Source organism: Podarcis filfolensis (genome assembly GCF_964270895.1).
Source record: "Podarcis filfolensis genome assembly, chromosome: 1".
Classification (NCBI taxonomy): domain Eukaryota; kingdom Metazoa; phylum Chordata; class Lepidosauria; order Squamata; family Lacertidae; genus Podarcis; species Podarcis filfolensis.
In genome coordinates this window covers 38,785,884-38,809,914 of record NC_139604.1, presented here as the reverse complement: position 1 = coordinate 38,809,914, position 24,031 = coordinate 38,785,884, and the positions used below count along the sequence as shown (strand labels likewise).

General features: G+C 37.9%; 1 protein-coding gene across 3 annotated transcripts in view; it reads right to left on the bottom strand.

The window, feature by feature from the left end:
* The window catches only part of LRP1B (LDL receptor related protein 1B), a 764,381-nt gene that overhangs the window by 100,625 nt on the left and 639,725 nt on the right, over window positions 1-24,031 (bottom strand). For all 3 annotated transcript variants that reach the window (XM_083581632.1, XM_083581633.1, XM_083581634.1), the window contains 9 exons: window positions 22,293-22,433; window positions 18,224-18,349; window positions 16,525-16,656; window positions 15,613-15,747; window positions 13,182-13,311; window positions 12,307-12,433; window positions 12,010-12,161; window positions 11,585-11,709; window positions 6,436-6,807 (listed from right to left, as the gene is read on the bottom strand). In XM_083581632.1, the coding sequence (XP_083437758.1) occupies window positions 6,436-6,807; window positions 11,585-11,709; window positions 12,010-12,161; window positions 12,307-12,433; window positions 13,182-13,311; window positions 15,613-15,747; window positions 16,525-16,656; window positions 18,224-18,349; window positions 22,293-22,433 (1,440 nt within the window). The remainder of the gene's footprint in view (window positions 1-6,435; window positions 6,808-11,584; window positions 11,710-12,009; window positions 12,162-12,306; window positions 12,434-13,181; window positions 13,312-15,612; window positions 15,748-16,524; window positions 16,657-18,223; window positions 18,350-22,292; window positions 22,434-24,031) is intronic.

The window sequence follows — 24,031 nt, the reverse complement described above, 5'->3', positions numbered from 1 at the left end:
GGGTGGTTACGAAAGCACAGATTTCAGCAACAAATACAATCTGTTCTCTCACCACGGTACATGCTAAAACTGGGAACTAATAATGGCCATACATAATTAGGTGTTTGGCCTAAAGTATATCCATAAAGAATATTGTGAGTTGAGTTGTGGTCAATGCATTTTTGGAGGTATTTTAACCATATTATGCATTTACCGGTACTGCTTGTTTTCTTGTTTACTGTGCTCACTCATTGTGTTCACGCAATTCACCTTTTCAGGAAGAGTCTGTCAGTTGCTTTCCTAGCCCAGATGCTGGGAATGAGGTTGGTTTCTGACAATCTGTTCATACAGAATATTTGTAACAGACAACAGGTGGTCACCATTTGGTGACTGATATTAAAGCAGTGTTTTGAAGCAATAAACCATATGAGGATATGATTCAACAGTTCACACAAATTATAAATGGCACAATGAGAGCACTAATTAATTCTTTACTCTTTCAGTGGGTTCCTAAGATAGTCATAAAGCAACAAACCACCAATTGCCTACCCCCACCCCCAACATGTAATAATAAGCTATAATAAAAATGAATAAATTGGCAGGATGAAGAATTTGTCTCCTGACTGACAGATTGTTTGATTGTCTGATTAGATCCTTTTTGCAAACATTAAAAGAAAGATGCTACTTAGCATGATAAAATAAGTATGCATATGCAATTTGTAAAATTAGAAAATGTGGCACTTACTGAACTCATCAACCAACTCATCGGAATAGAGATTTAACACTATAATGACACATGCTTTTTGCGGGACTCTTTATACACCATAAAGAAAGTTAAATATTAGGCAATTTCTATGGAGCTTATTAGTAAAAAACACAAAACATTTAATACTTTTTTCCTGGATTGTCACAGACTTCATATTTTATTCGACTCATGGTGAAATTACAAAAATGATATATAGATCTTAAGATTTTATTATAGAAAAACTTATTGTACAGAAGCCTAAAAATATTAAGGGAACCTAAAATATATATCATGATTAATACTCAGTAAGATAAATGCTAACCTAGATGCTTTTGTCTGGCAGTTAAATAGGAACCACTTAACTAAAAGGAACAGTAACACACATATGAACAACCTCAATGGAGAGATATGCAATATATTACAAAGCCAGTCACTTTGTGTTAGGGATAAATTGACATTTATTCTATAACTCCTATTGCTTAAAGGTACAAATAGTCTAGGCAGCCTTTCAATTCAGAACACTAATATTATGAAAAATGTGACAAACTGACAAAAGCAAATCAATAACATTTCCCATATATATATATATATATACGCTAGGCGCTGAATGCTAGCTTTTCTCACTCAGTCCTTTAAAATCCTTTCCTCTTTCAGATTTTTTTAAAAAAGATATGTATTGGCTTCATAACTACGTCATTATATAGGAGTTGAAAGGAACTGGAGTCCAGTGAATAAGCTGATGAAGCTGTTGAGAGCAGCCATTAGAAGTTTTGGAGCAAAGTGTCACCAACTCACTGATGACACACAGCTCTATTTCTCTGTAGCATCTGAATCAGAAGAGGCTGTCAAAACTCCGGTGTGAATGCAGTGGTGAATTGGAGGGGGCCCCCTATAAACTATGCTTGAATCATGGGAATATTTGGATGGGTGGTCCCCGTGTCCAGGCAATAGGCAAGTTACCTCTTCTTTCTTAAGGAGTGGGAGTAGATAGGGATGCAGGTGGCACTGCAGTCTAAACAACAGAGCATAGGGCTTGCCGATCAGAAGGTCGGCGGTTCGAATCCCCGCAAGGGGGTGACCTCCCATAGCTCAGTCCCTGCTCCTGCCAACCTAGCAGTTTGAAAGCACGTCAAAGTGCAAGTAGATAAATAGGTACCGCTCCGGCAGGAAGGTAAACGGCATTTCCGTGTGCTGCTCTGCTTTCACCAGAAGCTGCTTAGTCATGCTGGCCACATGACGCGGAAAAACTGTCTGCGGACAAAACGCCAGCTCCCTCGGCCAGTAATGCAAGATGAGTGCCGCAACCCTAGAGTCGTCCGCGACTGGACTTAATGGTCAGGGGTCCCTTTACCTTTATGTAGCTTGGGGGTGACTCCTGCACACATCTCTGTCACTAGATGTACAACTGTCCTTTGAGTCTAGGAATGCCTTTTTACCACCTTCATCATCAGCTACAGTCAGCCTGTAGTACATATTTTGGTAAACTCGAGGCTGGTTTATTGCAACGCGCTCTGCGTGCGGCCTCCCTTAGGTCTCATACAGAAAAACCAACTGGTCCCGAATGCAGTGGCATCGTTGTTGCTGGGTTTTTTTTAAAAAACTGCACTGGCTTCCCATCAACTACCAGGTCAGGCTCAAGGTTCTTGTATCAGTTTACACAGTTCTGAACAACTTAGGTCCTAGTTACCTTACGGACAACCTGGACCTATTTATCCAAACTGGATGATTGAGATCATCTGTAGGAGTGTTGTTAGTCAACTCCCAAGTTAGTAAGGCTGAATAGTAAGTAATAAAATGGGGAAGGAGAACCGAGGGAACCCATCTCTCCATCCCTTTCCTTCAATGCAAGTGGAGCTCCATTAACCCCAAGTCTGGCTCCAACTCACCGTAATTTTAAAACAAATACAAGTGAAAATGCAACTTCCATCCCTAGTTGTTAGCATCAGCAAAACAATTCTAAAACAGCAGATTTTAATGTTTTGTCAGGACAGTCAAAAGAATTCTGTAAACTGCTCTGTGATCCTCAGATGAAAGGTGGTATATAAATTTATTTGTTGTTGTTAATTTTTTCAGTGATAAAGCAATAATATTTTTATTTATTTAGCACCATCATAGTGCATGGTGCCTTACAGAGTTACATGGGCATAAAAGATAAGTCCTTGCGCCCAATCTAAGATGTAAATGACCTCTACCTATAACCCCCCCCATTTAAAAATGATAATTATATTTTAATAGAAGCCTATCTCCCACTTCTCCTATCCTGGTTTGTGACTTTTGCAAGCTCTCTCCTCATCCCCGCCCCCATGCCACTCCATGCATAATCCAGGTTGGAAAGGATGCAGTGCATTCTCACGGACATTCAGACTGAAGAACTTTACTAATATAATTCAAATATAAAAGGAGAAGATGCTGTCAGTCTTAACTTGCTCTTATACAGTTACTCATGCACCACTACAGGTACATAATCTAACAAAATAACAAAACCAATACCAGGTACCGTATTTTTCCCTCTATAACACGCAGATTTTTTCTCCTAAAAAGGAAGGGGAAATGTCTGTGCGTGTTATTGAGCGAATGTGTGGTCCCTGGAGCCAAATGGCAAAAAAAATCAGGCAAAAATCAAATCGCGCGTCTCGGAGAAGGGAAACCTGAAAAGAGGAAGTGGCTGCTTTCCTGCATTCTGCCTCAGGGTCTTACTGCCCACCCTCCTCTGTTTCCTTGCTGTGTTTGCTCAAACGGAACAAAGAGCAGGGAAAGCCCCTCCCCTCCAGGCAAGCAGAGGGGAAAGCAGAGTGTCGTCTCTGTGCTCCGGTGCTGCTGAAAACATGCAGGAGGGAGAGAGAGAGAGAGAGAGAGAGAGAGAGAGAGAGAGAGAGAGAGCTGGCTGGCTTGGGTGGGTAGGTGAGGGAAAACTTTTGCCTTCCTTTCCTCCCTCCCGTTATACCCCTCTCCTGCATTCTTAGCCAGCTGCTTCTCTGCACACCCCTCTCGTGCTCCTTGTCCATTCTGTATTTTTCCTTCCTTCCCCACTTAAAATGTGGTTAAAAAGCATGGATCCACATGGATCCTCAGGATCTTTGCATTGGGTCACCCCAAATTCACCATCAGATCACATAGCATGTCCATGGCTACAGCCTGCCCCCCAAAAATCACACACGCACTGTTGCCTGGGGCTGCAATGGTGCAAAAATGTGGTTAAAAAGCATGGATCCACATGGATCCTCAGGATCTTTGCATTGGGTCACCCCAAATTCACCATCAGATCACATAGCATGTCCATGGCTACAGCCTGCCCCCCCAAATCACGCACCCACTGTTGCCTGGGGCTGCAATGGTGCAAAAACGTGGTTACAAAACATGGATCCTCAGGATCTTTGCATTGGGTCACCCCAAATTCACCATCAGAGCACGTAGCATGTCCATGGCTACAGCCTGCCCCCCCCAAAATCACACACCCACTGTTGCCTGGGGCTGCAATGGTGCAAAAACGTGGTTACAAAGCATGGATCCACAGGGATTCTCAGGATTTTTGCATTGGGTCACCCCAAATTCACCATCAGATCACATGTCTGTGGCCACAGCATGAAGCACAAAAATGATACATCCACTGTTTCATTCAGAATGTTTTTTCCCTTGTTTTCCTCCTCTAAAAACGATGTGCGTGTTATGGTCAGGTGCGTGTTATCGAGCGAAAAATACGGTATATTACTGACGAACCACTAATTTAGTCTTTAAAAACCATCTAAAAACCATAATAGTTTCACATCTAAAATCACCGATGTTGGAGAGCAATCTTTTCCTCGCTAGTAATGTTCATGTGCAAGAGATCACAAGTTGACAACGCAGCTGATCTTACATTTTAAACATACACAAGCTCACACCCCTTTATTATATTAATCCTATGCTTACAATATGGTATTTAATTTGAAAAAGTGAATGCAGCATACGTGACAGTTGACCGAACATATGGTGAGTTAAACTCTTCTTATATTTATTTATGGTGGTTAAAACTTGTCAGTGACTGATATCCTTGTGAGTTTTAAATCTGTTTTCAGTGAACTGGAAACATGTTAGATAATGGGTTGTTTATACACTGTAAATCTACTTTCAGTGAGCTGGAAATGTGTTAGATAATGGGTTGTTTATGAGTTGCAAATCTGTTCAGTGAGCTGAAAGTTTGTCAGATAATGGGCTGTTTATGAATTCTAAATCAATATTCAGTGAGTTGGAACTATGTTTGATAATGGTTTGTGTATGAGTAGTAAATCTGTTTCCAGTGAACTGGAAACATACTAGATAATGGGTTGTTTCTAAGTAGTAAATCTGTATCCAGTGAGGTGAAAACATGTTAGAGAATAGGGTGCTAGTGAGTTGTAAATCTGATTTAGTGAACTGGAAACCAGTTTAATGGAAGACTCCTTACAAATCATAAATTTGGTTTCTGTGCAAAGAAAATGTTAAATTAAGTGTAGGATTTGGGTAACCATTTGCTTTTAGGGATGTGCAAAATCCATCAATAAATAGTGTCTTTTTAAGTAGTAAAAGTTTCTGTGAAGTGGAAATGTATCTTCAATATCACCAATTTTATTCTTGAGTGTTTCAATGAAATACTGTAGATATTTGCTTGAATATACAGCAACCAGATACAAATTTTGTTTTCTCTTAACTGGAGTAGGAGAGCCCAATTATCATAATCAAAGCAATGAACAGGCATGGAAGGTTCTTCATTTCCTCTCTAAGATTAAAACCCTGAATTTCATCAACGACACTTTCCTCCCCAATGCTACAAGCCCCTAAGAGGCAGAACTCTGAGTGACATCTAAATCTCTCAGCCACTATGGCTACACCACTATATCTCCTCTGAGGCTAATAGAAATATATGATAAAATGTTTTGCTTAATATCACTTCTACAATCTGTTCATGAAACAAATGTAGAAATTAGATTGGCCATCTCAAGCAATATTGCCCTCTGTAATCTTGTGCATGAAGTCTGTCTCAGATTAGAATCTCAGATTAGAATCTGAGACAGAGAAGAATTTTGGGATTTACCATGGTCAGTTTTTCTTTGGGGCAAACACCACTTAGTTGAAACTGGAAGCCAGTGCTCAATGTTCTTGAAATAGCAATTGTGAATAAAGGCATTTTTTTTTTAAGTTCAGCTGCAACCAGTGCTTCAGTATCAGATGATGCCCTAAAACCTGAGAGAATACATTTAGATTAAGAAATACTTAGACGCCCAATTTATTATTACAGCTTCCAATCAATTAAAAGTCAGTAATTAATCACTTGCATTTTAACCACTTAACCATTTGAGCTAATATTGTGTATTCCAAAACTCAACAAATTGCGTTTGGAGAGTCTAAGCAAAGTATAAGATCATTACAATTTAATAAACAAAAGCTACCACTCACTGCTAACAAGAAAAGGCTAGCTGGAATGTTTTCTTTTTCATTCCCTGTTATGGGAACAGGCAGCTATGAACATAGCAGTAAGAAAGTGCACCCTTAAATTTGCCATCTCACAAATTAAACCAATTAAGGCTGCGATCTAAAAATATGTACAAAAGATAAAATCCCAGTGAGTAAGCATTGCACTGTAAAGCTTCATTTATTGCAGTTATAATTTAGGGCATGAGATGGTTGCACTTTGGGGGGTAAAAATAACTAAAAGACAAGTGGATTTAACAGCAACCATGCATTAGTATACTTACTTTCAACTACAACTTTTCTGCCAGACCAATCATCTTTAATAAGTTGTATGTTTCCAAAGTGTGCATCACTGAAGAAGATTCGGTTAGTACCTCTTCCTTTTTGGCTATAGTCAAAAGTCAGTGCTATCACATTTTTGAAATATTCAGGATTTTCGTAAGGTTGTATTGGTGAATTTAAATTTGTTTCATCCGAAAGATGTATACTTTTAAATATTGTTCTTCCTGAATAAAGCAAATAGCCATCATGTCTCAGGCACGTAACTCCATCCTCGGCTAGGTAGCCATGTGCACAAGCACATGTTCTCTGCATATTTCCTCGAAAAAGGCAAAGTTGCTGACATCCACCATTGTTCTTTGCACAAATGTTGGTTCCTGCAGGGAAAACAATAAAAATTCTGATTTTTATAACTTACCATATCGTAATGATTTGATCATGTTAATATCACGCACCAGAAATGTTATTAATCCATGCATTTACAGTAATATAACTATTATTTAATTAAATGAAATGGCTCTTATACCACCAATGGAAGGAGAGGACCCCCCCCCCCGATTTTCCCTTCCATTTGCAGCTCACTTCATCCCCCAAAATAAGCTATGAAGGGTTGGGGGATCCTCTAGAACAGTGGGAAAGGCAGAATCAAGAAAATGACCTCTCTACCTTTCTGCTGGAACTATTATTTACCACAGTCATTAATCAATGATTGAAAGAATTGTTGAGATTTCTCTACAATTGCTAAGGATTACTGTTATAGATATATATCGGCTATGAATGTTCAAATGTCTCATACAAGGTCATATTTTATTATTTTAGAGGTATTAGAAGAGATATATGAAATATTAAGAAATGTTTATTTAAACAAATGTACTTGGAAACAAGTCCTTTTAATTTCAATATAATTTAAAAACAAATAAGTATGTATAGGCCTGGTTTGGTTTTGGTTGTTTTTATATATATATATATAAAAACAAATTGAAAGTATCTGTAAACAGTATAAATCAATATATAGAAATTCTATATCTAGAAATACTTAAGTATATATAAATATAATCAAAAGCACAAACTTTTGTTTTAAGTGGTCTGGTTGGTTATAAATGTTCATTGTAATATTTGTTAAATCAGGCAAAAATGAATAACTTAAGGACCAAATGTCAAAGTAACAACTTTTAAATACCTCCTGTTGGGAGTCCAACCTGTTACTAACATAGTTGTCAAAACATATTTCAACTATTAATTTTAATTTGTACTTTTGATGTTAGCACAGTTTCTAATTATGGCTTGGATCCTGAATTTGCTTCTGCTGCTGGAAGAATCTCACAAACGGTGTTTTTCTAATGGTATGCTCCCACTGGTGAATGAGGGGGTGATTTTGGTTGATTTCCCTATCCCTATGCAGCCCCATCCATGAAAATTGGGTCCAGATGGTTGGAGGACCCCCTAGAACAACAGCAGGGCTTCAGGAAGAAGGAACTGGTAAAAGATTCCTTCATTCCCTCTGCGATTCCTTGTTGGATCTAAAATCTTCCATGAGCAGAAGGAGTCCTATATGTTTAAACATTTGCTTTTCTGCATTCTTCCATAGACAAAAATTAAAAAAAATAGTAATGAAAACAAAATGATTTGATTACAAATTCAATCCTGATTCAAATGATTTAAGGAACTAATGTCCACTATTAACATTTTATGTGTCTCTGTGTGTATTTGACTGTTCACTGTTTTAAAGAAGTCTATCAATTATTGCTCATTCCAATAGAGACATTTGTTTACATGTAAACACATTCCAGTAATTTTGGTGCACTGCTAATGGGAGAAAAACCAAAGGCACAATTCAAGAGGTGCTCCCCACTGCTGATGTAGCCTTTCCCACCAACACAAAGCAGCTAAGCACCAGTAACGCTAGACTAATTTTTAATTTCAGTATCTCACACCCCATAATCTGTTGCCATGTGGCCATAAAAATTGCCTGGCTTTTCCTTGCCTCTGTAACACAGCAGACTGATATGCAGAAATTAGTAGGTGAAGCTTTTCATGACACAAAAAGTACACATTACTAAATTGCTGCAAATCAAATAGCTGTTAAGGCCAACTATAGAACAGTTCAAAAGTTGACAGCTCTTGCCATGATATTTACCCTTGTTCCTTGTTGGGAGCTTTTGCAACTGTTCTAGCATTAATATCTCCCAGTGAAACATGGGTTAGTTCCAAATGCCACAAACAAGCTATGAGCTTCTAGTTACCTAGCATAACATATTCAACTTACGCTGATGTCAGTTACGAAGTTTATACTACTTATTATAGTATAGCAACCTAGAAATACTTAATTGTTTCTTTTAGATGGAAAGACTTATGCAATCATGCAAATAATATCAAATATTTTGGAGACATAATTTTACAATCATTAATGTTTTAGTAGGCTACAAAGATTAATATTTGCTGTGGAAGGGTGTATATGCAACTTAATCAGTAAACTTAATCAGTAAACTTAAACATATTTAAAAGTGTTACATATTTTGGATCATCTTTGCTTGTTGTAATGCCTTTCTGTTGTTGATCTCCATCTGTCTCAAGAGACCACCGAGTGTGCCTGTGGAAGCTAAGTCAAAGTACTGTGTTAACAGCACCAACTGACCTCATAGGGGCACAAATACTGGCATTCCTGTTATATTTTTAGTTTCTTTACAACAACTTTACACACCCTGAGTGACCTTAATGGGACTCTGTGCAAATGAAAACCTGACTTTTGGCTTCAACTACTTTTCACTTCACTGATTTTAAATGCCCTTTAAACCATGCATTCAATTAAGACCCACTATCTAAAAATGAAGTTAATGCTATCAGTATTTAGGATCTTGCTGACAATGAAGATGCGGGCATCTCTGCTAGAAGGTCATATTAGAGGGTCAGTACTTGATAAAGGATAAAACAGGTGTTTTGTGAACAATGAAATTATGTCTGTGCTTTCTCCCGTCTTGAACAGTCATCATGATGCCAATGCATTACAGCTTTAGACCTGTGTTAATTACTTCTATCTTAATAAAACTTATTTTTTAAAAATAGTTGAAATGAGATAGAAAACATTTCAAAATATTTTCGCCTGTTTTTCCCCCTTTGTCTTCCTGGCTCACTGACAACGCGCCCCCCCAGACATTAACCATTTGTTGCCTAGTAAAATTTGAAAAGTGTATTAATATCATTCATTTTTACAAACTGTCAGCCATCAAATTCTAGCATGTTACTTCATTATTCTCCCTTACCCCCATTATTATTTCATCTAGTGCAATCAAGTTGTAGACACAGGCACCATTCACCAGAATAAAACTGTTCAAAAGGCACAACACACAAACACGCAAATATTTTTATTTCTGAAGGTAACATAAACAGAAATGGGCATCAACCATCTATCAAAGCAATTAAAAATAAAAATAATAAACCTTCTAGAATGTTAGCCATATTAGTTTGTTGCAGAAAACAACAGCAAAGCATTGTGTGGCATATTTAAAGACTAACAGATTTATTGCACTATTTTAGGATGTGAGCTGAGGATCGTGAAAGCTTATACCATGATAAATATGTTAGCCTTTAAGGAGATACAAAGTTATTAGTTATTTTTTTAAAAAAAACTATCTACATTGGAAATTCAGGAACTTATTTAATAAACTGTTATACTGATGTATTAGAATATCCTTTTATTTATGTGTATAATATTCCACACAGTTTTCATTGTTATAAAACAAAGTTTTAAAAGTTTAACTTACCAAATGGCTGCAAAAGAAGTTTTGGAAAAGCTTCAAAAATCACCAAAGTCTTCAAAAACCTCAAAAAAGGCTACCACACCGCGTCCTATGAGTTGCTCCTCGAAGTCAAGTTGCAACTGCACCTCTTCAAGCAATGCACCCTGGGTATTAACGGTTTTACGAAAAAGGAAACAAACTTGCAAGACGTTTTCGTCTTGCGAAGCAAGCCATAGGGAAATTCGTCTTGCGAAGCACCTCAAAAAACGAAAAACTCTTTCGTCTAGCGAGTTTTTCGTCTTACGAGGCATTCGTCTTGCGGGGCACCACTGTAATGCCCACGGCAGCAACTCAGTCCTGAAAGTTCCTCAGGCTGGAGGTGGGACAGCACAGGTGAAACCAACCACCCCATAATAACAGATTAAGTCTCTTCTTCTGGAAACACCTCCGTTACGAAGGCTCCTAGGGTTGGAGGCTGGAGCAAAGCAGGTGGAAATGTTTGTTGTTCGCTGGAGATTCCTTGTCTAGAATTTCAAGTGCTTCCAATTCTAGGGTGAGGCTAGTTTCAACCTGAGTGCATTCACCAAGTTTATGATGGACTTGGAGGATCATTTTCAGTTCAGCTCTAGTTCTAAGCTGAATTTATCACTCAGTATGGGAAATGGGGTGCTCCTTGCATCCCGATATCAGTTACATAATGTCTTATGTGACTTACATAGTCATGCCTTCTTGATCATGACAGTTAGGACTGGCCTAAGACATTTTGTTGCCCGAGGTGGATATGGCACTCTTTCATAAAAAATTGCAAGCAGAAAACAATTTTTTTTGTTGCTACGTCTATAGAATATGGTTATAAAATGTCCACTCTACTTTCTATCATACAAGAAACTTCATTTTGGGTGGGTGCATATTAAGTACTGAAAATATGTAACCTTTATAAATTTCCTATATATTCTATATTTGTTTACTTACTTACCTACTTACTATATTTTACCATGTAGGCCCAAAGTAAGGTGGGACTCAATGTCATAGAAATGTGGCTCACTTTAATTCTAAACTTTGTTTCAAACATACTGTGGTAAAATCTAGTGCATTTTAATTTCACATTGTTCTTTTCTATGATATTGGCCTGAATATTGTATGATCTTTACAATTACTTTCTCCTATTTTTCATTTCCTGAACTATATTTATAATTATTAGGTAGGGGGTTATCTTATTTGATCATCATTTAGAATATTGTTTTATTTAATAGTTCAATAAAATACTTAAGTCTTGTATATATGACTGCTATTTAGCAATTTCTGAAACATTCCATTACAAAAATACAGTGGCTATTTTGTTTTTCATGCAAAAACAACAAAAAAGGATGATAGAGAAGGGTACACTCAAACATTAAAGTGTTGAACAAAAGTTTACCTTTCTCACGTCCTCTATTGAAGACTTTCACTTCCTTCAAGTTTATTCCAAGACCTGTCCTCATGGATACTGCCTCTGTGGCATCGTTTTTGTGGCCTCGTCTGATGGACCCATTTGCATGAGCTCTGCCAAAAAAATAAAGAAAAGGAAATATCTGATCCACAAATCTCAACTAATTAAAATAAATTAAGTCATTAAAATGCAGGAGACATCTGGCCTAGCAGAAGGTGAAAAAGAATACTTTTGACTGTGATGTTGATATGGTTTAGCTTTGAATATCGAAAAGTGCCTTTTCTCTGGAAATTACATAGCTTTGTGAGATCCTTTCAGTGACCTTGCTAAAGAATGGCTAATCCTACAAGGGTGAAGCATCTGGCACAGAAATAACATTTTGAGACTCAAATACTTATGGAAAAATAAATTACCTGTCAGACCAGTAGATGTAAGCCCCGAAGACTGCGACTGAAAACATATCCACATTGCTTCCTGACAGCACAATCTCCCGATTCCTTCCATTCTCAAGGTCGATTCTTTCTATCTTGTCCATTCGAGCATCACACCAGTATAATTTATTTTCCTATGGATCAATTGAAAGGTAAGCTCCAAATACTTTTATCCTAGCTTTTATTAGGAAAATAAAATAATGAATGTTATGTGGTGTAAATGTTTTAGCATAGCATAGCATTAAATGGACTCTATTTGGAAGAAGGCACAAAACCAACCTCATGGTCTACAGAAATTCCATTAGGCCATGTAATTCCAGTGCCAACAAGAACCATCTTCTCTGATCCATCTAAACGTGCTTTGCCTATGCAGGGTGCCTGTCCCCATTCTGTCCAGAATAAATATCTATAACATGGGAAAAAATAGGATAAAATCTATGTTTATTGAAACTGATCACGGGGCAAGTTCTTGAGTACTATGAGCATTAGAAGGTTTGGGAAAGTTCTCATCACTGCCTGTTCACTGCATCTCTCACATATGTTTCTGAGAGTCAGAGGGTATAATGGATGAATGGTGTGGGATAGGGAATAAGGGGCTACTATAGGAGGTAAAAACTGGCAAAAATCAGACAGAAGCACCTTGTGCAAGAATGATAAACTTAGTATATTAAGAGGTAGGTGTACAATATATATTTTTTTAATTAAAGGCTTTGTTTGCTAAGTTTGCTAACTTGCAATCTGTTACTTTGTTCACACATGCTTCTGTATACACAAATGTGCTCCATGAGATATGAAAATTATTAAGAATTTTTGCTAGTGCCCACCCTTTAATGGCATCACATCATAGGTCTGCATACTGGATTCCCAGCACTGGCCCAAAGGGGACTATGAACTATGGCCCAAATCCAAATTATTAAACAATTAGTTCCACATACTTATGTAAGCTTTTGGCTTGTGCTTCTTGAACAGCTGCCCTTTGTTCCACATGGGAAACATCTCCATTACTGATAGGAGACTAAGGCTGAGAGAATTACATTTTGATAAGATTGCCAAAGAAATTGAGGGCTAAATTGAGAGTTAAACTGGGAACATGAATACTTAACCACTATTTCAATAATTTGGTTCAAATGCATGCATATAAATTTTCAAGTTACCCTTTTTCTGGGTGTACAGCTATAGACCTTGGCTGGTCCAGACCCTGAGAAATGACTACATATCGAAAAGATCCATTCAGCCTGGAAACTTCAATATAGTTGAAGCCATGATCTGTCCAATATATATTACCTGGAATGGGGGGAAGCACCATTCAGTTATGGTGATATAAGCCTTTAAGAATGCTTATACTTACATGGCTATTAATGTAAGTTTTATGCCTGACTTATTACTTATTAATAAACAAAATCAACAGTTATATCGTATTTGTAATGGTCAAATGATATTATAGTATACTTGTTACAAATTCATACCTAACAATGCTAAGAGGATGTTTAAAATAAATCTCCAGGGAAAGGCTACAAGGAACAACAATCTACCCCCCCCCAGTAAACAGAGTACATCAGAGCTTCTTACTGAGTTAATAAAACAAATACACCCAGAATAAAAACAAACAAAAATAATGTGGCTAGATCTAGACTCCCCATGAGTGGATAGAGATGTCCTCTGCAGAAAGGGAGTCAAGGTGATTTTCACAGATTCGTCGCTCCTCCAGCAGCCTGCTTTGTACCCTGAAAAGCTGCTCTGGAGGATTGAGCATGGAAGGTAGTGTTGGAGGCTGCAGGGGGCAGGAATATTATGGGTATCTTACCCCACTTTCATTGGACTGATGCCTTTTCCATGAGTGAAAGGAGTCATAGATTCAAGGAAATGTAGAGTTGGAAGGGACCCTGAGTCCTTCCAGACCTATGCTTGCATCCATCCCACTGAATATTGAAAAGGAAACTGAAAGATGCAAGCATAGCTAAGCTACTATTTTCCCCTTGGTTACAAAGTAAACATGATTTGAAATCATGACTAGTATAATTGTTGTTTTAAAAAGCATTTGATAGCATTGAATGGAGTTATTTATATCAGACGTTAAATTTAGCTTTGGAGAGAAATTTATCAAATGGATTAAATGGATCTATCCAACCTTCCTGGCATTGTTACAGTATCAAGGGATGAGTTCTGATACTCTCCATCTTTATAGAGGATGTATCAGAGCTTCCCTATCTCTGTTAGTATTTACTTTATCCAGTGCTTTTTTTCTGGGGGGGACGCAGGGGCATGCATACCCCTAAATATTTTGTGAATCTTAAGTTTGGCCTCATTGAGGGCCAGTATTTCAATATGAGTAGGAAAATGAGAGTACCCCCTAAACACTTTTTTAGGGGGGAAAGCACTGACTTTATCAATCAAGTATTTCACAGAGTTTATGTTCAGAACTAAAAGGGGTTGACATTTTTTTAAAGTGCAGGGTAAGACTATATGCAGATGATAGCAAATTAACTTTGCTTGACCCAGCAGAGAGGTTTGAGAATGGGATAAAAATACACTCAGAATTTGAATTATTATCAGGTCATAAGGTTAATATGAACAAATCAGAATGGTTATGATTTAACGTTGGGAGAAAAGAAGAAGACATGGTAGCCACAGACTATTAAATTTGGGGGGGGGCACCAATTCAGTACTTGAAGACATGGATAAATGCAAAATCATCATCATCATATCAATAACCAATTGCTGTGGGAGAACAATCCAAACCGTCAATGTGTGTGGATTGGATGGAAGTGCACCTCTACTGAGCTCTGCCACCTAAGCCAGCCTTTGGTCAGGCAATGACAATGGAGTGATCAGTGTAGCACTTTCCTGGGTGGGCAGTAGTATCCCCACCAACAGCAATGTGGCAGGGAATGGGAGGTTCTAAGCTGGTCCAGGAGCTGTTGCTTCTTGAAATGGTTTCACTGCTATCACATGCAGCATCAAGTCAAATAAGGGCTCAACTGCTTCATGAGCTATAGGCTGCCACAGCAATCTACCTTCCATCCACTTTCTGCCAAGGCCACCAAACATAGCAGGGCTGTGAGGTCAGTGGTGGCCATGCTGCTTTGTACAGTCACATCAACCAAGATTGTGCTTAATCATCCATTTAAATAACATGATAATACCAGATGACAGATAAATGGTAATAACACTTATTAATGGCAGCACATTAGCTATTGCCAACAGATGGAAAACAATTAACCCACACTCGTATGCATGAAAACATTGGATATAGTTTATATGGTGAACTTCACCAACATGACTAAAAGAAAGAGAGAACAAAATGATTGGTTCATACTAAAGAGCGTCTTTCTCTCTTCAGTACTGGAATGACAAAGTGCAAACATGCTCTTGCTCTTCTCTTGTGCAATCTTATTAATCTACTTTTACAATCATTTGTTTCATATATATAAATTGCCACAGTACTATTCTATTTATTGTTCCTGGGGGGCAGATGTGAAATGAGACTGATAATGTTTTTCATATGAAAGGTAATAAAAAAAGGAAAAGTCAAGCAAAACCTAAATGAACCTAAATAAAGAATTAAAAATGAAGAACTGGTGTTACCCGCTATCCAATCCACTGCAATGCCTTCTACTCTTCCCAAACCATTTGTAATGATGTCTTCCTTCCATGTCTGATCCCTTCTAGCTCTGCTTATTTTGTTGAACCCCATGTCTGTCCAGTAGATTGTATCATTTCCTATGAAAGAAATATTAAAAATTAGCAATTATAAAAAATGCAACCTTAAATCTGTAATAAATGCCATTAATCAACTTAAAACAAGATCTTGTGGGACGGGCTCATTCTAATGGCGGCCTCTTCTTAGCACCTCAAGTGCATGGAGATGCCATTGATGAGAAACAGTGCCTCCATCTTGGAGATGTGTACATAGCTGCTGTGATTTATGTAACTCTGCAAGACTGGGGGGGGGAATGTTGGTACACATAAGCAGTGTACTTCATGAGCCATCTTATTGACAGAAGTGTGAATACACATGACAGTTCGCCTCTTCTGTGAGCAAGAAAAGAATAGGTTTCCATTTTTACTGTTCATAAAAGGTTAAGCTATTTATCAAACGAGAAGATATGATGTCGTATAAGTTTGGTCCTCCAGGCGGTGCTGCCTTCCTTGGGATTGGGGGCACTGGGTTGGTGGCATTACACCCACAGAAATGACACCCCTCCACCCCCACTCCCATGAGCCACTGCTGTATTAAGTTTTTATACACACTTGCCTTCCCCTTGTCCCTTCTAACATTCGTCTTTCAAATGTTTAGTTAGTATGGACGTAATCTAGGTTGGCAAGTATAGATCAACTCTGATAAAAGGTTTCATGTTCAGTTGCATCAAAGATTCAGGACTTCTGCTCCCTCCTTGAACTCACAAGTTGCTTCCCAAAAAGATTATGGTGACAATATTTCGTAACTGCTCAAGATGTTAAAATATGTGTAAAATAAAGATAAGTATTTGTATTCACCTGCATGAAAATCTATGCCCACAGCAAATGAGGCTCCTGATATAGGCATTAATGCATCTGTCTTATCATTTGGATCAAGAGGAACTCCTCTGATTCCTTCATGAACAGAATACATCAGGAATGATTCTATGCCTAAAGAAAACACACAGGCACAGAAACAGTAAAGATTAAAACCATTATGAATATCAGCAACCGGGGCGGATGATGGGGACTTCAAGGGACATTGGAAGGGAAACAGGAATCAACATCAGACCTCATTAATAGCCTAATAGCTGTTTTTGGGATCTTATCTGATTAATGGTAGAACATAGAAATGGAACACAAAAGTTCATACAAAAAAGTTCAATGAAAAAATACGCACCTAATGCTACAATTCTATATCCATTTACCTAGGAATAAGTCTGAGGCAAATGGTTTCCTTTGGAACTAATCTGGTGCTTCTCCCAGTTCATTTGCACCATGACCACCTCCCTGGCCCCTCAACCCTTCCCTTCTCCCTCATGATAAGTGACTGACTTGCTGGGAACCTAGCATAGGGGCTACAACCCAGCTGGTGAGCCACTTCTAAATAGCACTATAATTCAATTACTCCAGTCCCTTTGCATTCATTGTACAAAACTAAAGCTGAGCCAAAAACAAAACAAAAAAACAACATTTTTTTTACAACATTTCTAAAATGTTAATTTCCACACACACCCCTAAAGAAACCCCTGTGGTGGCTGACATTTTCTCCATTTTGAGAAGCCATTTCCACATGGCTTTAAACAGAAAACTGCAAGGTGGGAGGAATTTACTCTTACTATGCACTTGGGCAGAATATTGCCTTCACGTTTCCCCTTATATCTGCAAATATTAAAAGGATATATGGTTTCTTTTTTAAAAATAAAATAAAATAAAAGCTTGATTTTCAAGGAAACTCCTGGAACATTGAATGATTTGTATGGTTTGCCCTGTGAAACGTCTACAAATATTGATTACTTTGAGCCAATGGTTTTCAAACTTTCTAAACTCAGAGAACATTTCCCACATTAACTTTCTTGCCTTGTAGAGGATTATGTGAACCAAGAATGAATCAAACATTAAAGAGGAACATCAATAACAGCAGACAAGCTGTCTTTCAAGAAACCATGTCCTTTCTTATAAAGAACCCCCTAATAAGCTTCCACCGAAACCTAGTGTTCCCAAGAACATAATTTAAAAGTGCTGTTTCAAGCAATTATTTCAGGGCATGTGTACAACTTACTAACACACTGATATATTGCTGATGGAAAAGTTTGAAAACGCACAAAGAGAGAGTGAAATCAACTGTTACAATTTCTTTGGGCGTCTTGCATATTTCCATTTGTTTGTTAGAAGCAACATGTCAGAAGGCTCCGAAATCACTAATTCTGAAACTGCAAGAACTAGCTTTCTGTTATCAATGTCAAAACGCAGAGATTGGAATTACAACAAATCCCCGTAGCAGTTAATTTTGTAAATTCTATAAAGTTAGTACAGGAAAACCTGTAATAGCAATAACATACCAAAAATACGCTCGGAAGTATCCAGAATAACAACAGTCATTTTATTTTCCAACTATGAAGCAGTAGGAAATTACTCCAGTGATTTTTATTTATTTATTTCCTTTACTATGCATTTTTATTTTATTTTATTTTATTTTATTTTATTTTATTTTATTTTGGTAATAGTGAAGCTGTACCTTGACATGACATACGGTTTTTCCGAAGGTTATAGCCTACAGTACACAAGCATGTCCGGGTTGATTCTGAGGTTGGTAAGCAAAGTTGGGAACATCCTCCATTATTGTGTTGACATGAATTGCTACCTATAATACAATGGAGTTGGGGAGGGGGATGAAATAGAAAACAATGTAACAATTATGTGTGGAATACAAATACGTAAAGGCTAAACTACATGTGACCTTAATTGCCTAATTCTGCCCTGGAGTATAGGTTCTGTTCCACAATACCAGAGTAAAAGCTTTGATCCAGATGGGTGCCCTAAAATTCAGGGCAGGGACCACTTTAACCATTAGCCCCCATTGGAGTTCCAATCTGGGTTGGCTACCCACACCTACAGTTTGCATTGCAAAAACATTTTCTTGTATCAATGTGGAGCAATTAAAACACCTTATGCACCACTCTAGGATCTTGACCCAGATTGAGCCTCCAGTACTGGCAATTGGGGGGCCAGAGGAACACGCTTCGAAGGAGACAAGTATGACTATGCTTTTGGTCATGTAATGCTGACATGAATTTAAAACATATTTATATAGTATTTCAATTAAGAAGTAGGATTATATTTTTTTAGGAAAATATTGCAGTGGCAAAATAATCATCAAATTCATTTAATTATGAAATGTAAGTTTTCTGTTTTCAGTCAATCATAATTGTATTTCAAATTTATGTACTTTTAAAGTCTTCAAACCATGAGGTTTTCAATATTTTACAGAGAAAAGTTATCAAAACCTTCTCTAATAAAATATTTTAACCACATGGCCGCTTTCCAAACTATTTGGCATTCCCCTCCCTTTAACTCTAATTTAATTATGAGTCAAGAAGCTTGTATTCTAGTAATGAAAGCTGCCACCCAGAGCAGAGTATACTTAAGCCCCGTAGATTTCAATGAAATTTAAATGTGCATAACTGTCAGACACAACTAAACGACTAAACAACAACAACAAACTGTGTACTAGATTATAGTGAAGGCATTAGCTATATATGTTGTAAGGTTTTTGCTCTTTCGCTTCCCTCTGCTTTGTGGGTGGGTAAGTGGTCTTTTAACCAGCCTCCTGGAGAATAGGCAAGATGGGTGTGATAGGATTCTTTACCCGTGTTTGCAATCATGAGATTGTTGTCTATCACATGACGGTGTATGTTTTCATTCCACAGTGTGGAAAGTGACGGAGACAGGATGTTTATGTTACTGTGTTCCGTGAAGTGGGACTATTGTCCTTTTTTCTTTCTCTCTTCGCGGTCTGATGAGAAAGAGGAAGGAGCTAAAGCAGAATGCTCCAAGTGTATTATATGTAAATAAAGTAGATTAGCCAAAATGCTGTGCTACTGAGTTCTGTTACACAAACTGCGAATACTCTGGGGATCCCTAAGTGTGCTGATGCTTCTTGGTATCAGTCGCTGTGATGTTCGGGCTGAAGAAAGCTTTTGAAGCTCCCAAACGATCAAACAGAAGAGAGAGAACATGATGGTTGGGCATGTGTCTCTGCCAGGGTCCTACACAAGAGTAGGGCGATCCTAACAGGGTGGGCCAGCTGCAGGACTCTCTTGTTGCAAGCTCAAGGGGTAGAGGGAGCAGGCAGAATGAAAAGTCCCTATCTCTGCATCAATATTGAAATGCAATATCTACAATATTGTTATAGCTGGGGTATCAGACTCATAGAATTATAGAATTTCCCCCCTACATTTTTTTAAAAAGAAATATTTGTTTTCCAATAATTACCCAATATTCCCTTGACGCTCTGACCCAACTGCACCAGAGTGAGTGAGCGGCCAATAATTACCCAATATTACCACACTTTTGCCAATTATGCAGATAACAATTAATACCAAAATAATTCCAATAAATTCTATATTTATACAATTTAATCAAAGTGGTTTCCCGTGCTCCTTGATCAATGTTTTTTGTCCGGTTCTTATATTGCTGTGTTTCATGTTTTTTTTATTAACTTCTAATTACATTTCAGTTGGTATATTAATCGTTAAGGTAACAGCTACATTTTAATAATAATAATAATAATAATTTTTTATTTATACCCCGCCCTCCCCAGTCAAGACAGGGCTCAGGGCGGCTAACAACCAATAATAAAAACAAGTTGATTAAAATACAATTTAAAAGATTAAGATACAATATTAAAACAATTAGGGAGCAATCTCATCATAGGAGGAGAAAGGAAAAGAAAAAGGGGGAGGAAATCAAACTGATTCTGAGCCAAAGGCCAGGTGGAGCAATTCTATCTTATAGGCCCTGCAGAAAGAGATCAGATCCCGCAGGGCCCTGGTCTCAAGAGACAGAGCGTTCCACCAGGCCGGAGCCAGTGTTGAGAAGGCCCTGGCTCTGGTTGAGGCTAATCTAACTTCCTTATGGCCCGGGACCTCTAGGGTGTTGCTATATATGGACCTTAAGGTCCTCCATGGGGCATTAAGTGAATACTATTCGTGTTATTACATTAACTAACTTTTCATAGGATTTCAAAAGAGGTGCTCTAATTATTTTCCTTTTCTCTGCGTGTGTCAAGTCTGAATATATCCAATTATAAAGTCCTTGGCCTTTGTCCGCTGTCCCATTCTTGAAATTCCTTCAATTGCTGTTGACTCTCAGCATAGCTGGGCTGGGGCTATAATCTCGGAGAATTCTCAGAATATCTCATTAGCTCGTGCTCTCATCTTGCTCAATGTTTCTGGACAACAACATACTCCAACAGTCCACTCTTTCTTGCTACTCAGTCAAGAGTGTTGAAGTTTCCACAGCCTGAGAAAGAGGGATCTAACTTCCACCACAGGACATCTTGAAGTACTGCATTTTAATTAAACACCATCAGTGTCTCCATGCCTCCCTTGTCTGCGGCCCCAAATCTTTACGACTGCATTTTGGCCAAAGTCCACTTGAGTTATATCTCTTCTCTGTTGTTTTTAAGGGTGGTAGAGGTGGTATCTGCTCCCAAGATAATCCATTCCAGCAGTAGAGCTCTCCCCTCCTTCTATCTCTTTAAACCACATGCGGATAACGGTTGTTTTAATCACAGGCTTTATTCCATACTGCAGACCAACTTCATTTTATCTATAAGATTTTGCATCTGGAGAGGGTGGCTGAATCATTCATAAAGAAACTCAAAGTAAACAGGAAACCAGAGGCTCTCCTTTTTGCCATCCACCGCCCACACCAAATAAAATATTTTCTCAGTTCCAAACCTCAGATCAATGCAGCTGGGTAATTCCAAAACATCTTCTCTTGGAGTGTGCCTGACTTTAAAGCCAGTTAGAAATCCAATTAACAGGAGAACTTCTGCTTCTTAATGGCGGCATAGGAGGGTTTTGCCAGGCAAAGTGCTTTTTGCACTCAGAGCCTTCCTGCTGCCCTCATTCCATGCCAGAGCGAGAACTGTGAGTGAAGCCTGTTCCTCCCTTCCCTGAGAGGAATTTCCAAGAATGATTGACTCTCTATCATTCTTGTTTTCCTTCGCCTTCTATCCCCACGCTCTCGTGGGGGCTACCTCCATTAAGGCAGACAGGTACCGGGAACCAGATAATTGATGCTAAATGAAGTTTTTGCTTTTATTAAATCCAAAGATTATGTAAAGTTATGATGTTGCCTTTATTAAACCCAAGCAATGTGTGGTGTCTCCTCCTTTTCATTAGTGGTTCGGGTTACAAATACTAGTATGGAAATAGTTATATTCCATTTATTTGGTACTAATACAACTGATCTATCATCAAGAGCAGATGCCCTAAGGTGAGCTTCCTTCAATGAAAGTACTTCTGCCATTCAATGGATGGGGATTTGATTCAGTGAAGAGGAGACACAGTATTTATTGATTCTCCTGCACTCTCTGCCTCACCTCTTAGGCTGCTCCAGAGGGCTTCTGAACCCTTTGGAGAAAAAAAATTCAGGGGACACAAGGAAATAATAGCAGGAAAGAATAACTGGTGAAAATAACTTCTTTGATTCTATTTGTGAGAGAAGAGTAGAGTTCTGCTCACGGATCACTGGAGCAAACCATTCAACTGATCATAATCACAGAAAATACAGTTTACCTTGTTGTGCTGCTTTATCATACACCTTCATATGTACAACTCCTGCAGTTTTATTTCGCAGAACTGTGGGATTTCGTCCATCTTTCTTATTACAGGTGCCTAGCTGGCCTAAGTTTTGGTCTGCCCACCATAGCTTCCGATCTGTAAAGATAATGTTGATCATTAAGGAAAAACACTTCTTTACTAATATAACAACTTTCATATACAGATAGGTAGCCGTGTTGGTCTGCCATAGTCAAAACAAAACTTTCATATAAAAATAGATTCCCATATGATTTCTTAGTTATTTATGAAGTAAAATGTTTTTAATGTATTGTTTTATTTTAAAAATGCCTCTCTCTGCACCTTAGCATTTTTAATGAACAATAAATAATATCATGTGGGTGGTTGGATTTATTTATTTGATATACCACCCTTCATCCGAAGATCACAAAGCAGTTTACAACATAAACGCACCAAAACCCCCACAAAATACATAGCCAAATAGCAAAAAACAATACCACCCATCCAATGTATTAAAATAAGACCCATGAACAATGACAGTTCTATAACGTTACAGTGCTAAAAATGGCAAAGATTTGTCAAATACCCAAAGCCTCTTTTTTTTTTTACAATTCTCTGTCACCCTATTAATAATAATTAAGAGAAATAACAATTAGAACGTAATACTGTTTAATTAAGCGCAATGCATGATGCTGTATGAGCGGCACCACAGTTAGAAATACGAAGCAAAATACCATACCTTAGAGTTCCTGAAACAGTTTTGATGGGTTTTTTGTTCACAATCAAAACTATTCCAGGAACTCTAAGGGACCAAATTAGTCTATTATGTCTAGAAGAAAGGCATTATATTATAACACTGGGTACCGGGCTCTCAGCACAAGTGGAGGTTCATCCCCTAGCTCCAGCACTAAAATATAGCCAACCCACTCAAAAAGCCCCAAAATGCCCAAAAAGATTGGCTGTGTGTAAGAGATTACATGAAAAAACCCAATTGTTTTCAAACTATATCCTGGTTATGTTTTGACTAAATCTTGTAAACAGCATTATTGAAAGAGAAAGAATTGGGAGACTTAAAACAAAATGAAGAACAAATAACACAGCAGTAAGGGAAAAAATTGCAAAAGGAAAGCTGCGGTGAGGTGGTAGGAAGTCACGGGTGGGAAAAGATTTGTATGGGTAGTTGTATAATGTATTAATTTAACGAATTATTTTGTAATTCCTCAAGAATATATGTATATGTACAATCTATACTCAATAAAAATTAAACTTAAAATAAATAAATAAATGAATAGTCCCATCCTCTGCTGAAAATCATTTTAACTGGACAAGTGTGGCTCAGAAGCTGGTATATCATACAGAATCATCATGCAAGTTGCCTTTTAAAAACACAGAGCAGGCCAGCACTATCAATGGCTCCAGAGCTATTTCCTGGGAGTTATGAGACCAGTCTCAGCAACCTATGACAACTTGTGCTTGTAAAATGGCTGGTAAGGGGGAAAGCAAGAAGGAGCAGAGACTTTAGAGGACATGCCTACTGCTGTTGCTTTTTCGTTTTTTGAAAGGGGAACTCTTTATTAAGGCAAATGCCAGACAATCAAATAAGTTCACCACCAAAACTATGACTCAGTCACCTACGTTCTCACCATGTATTTATTCTCTTACTAAATAATTTCTACCACACTCTTCAAGATCAGGTTCCCGGGCAGTTTACAAATAAAATGATAAAAGTCTATCAA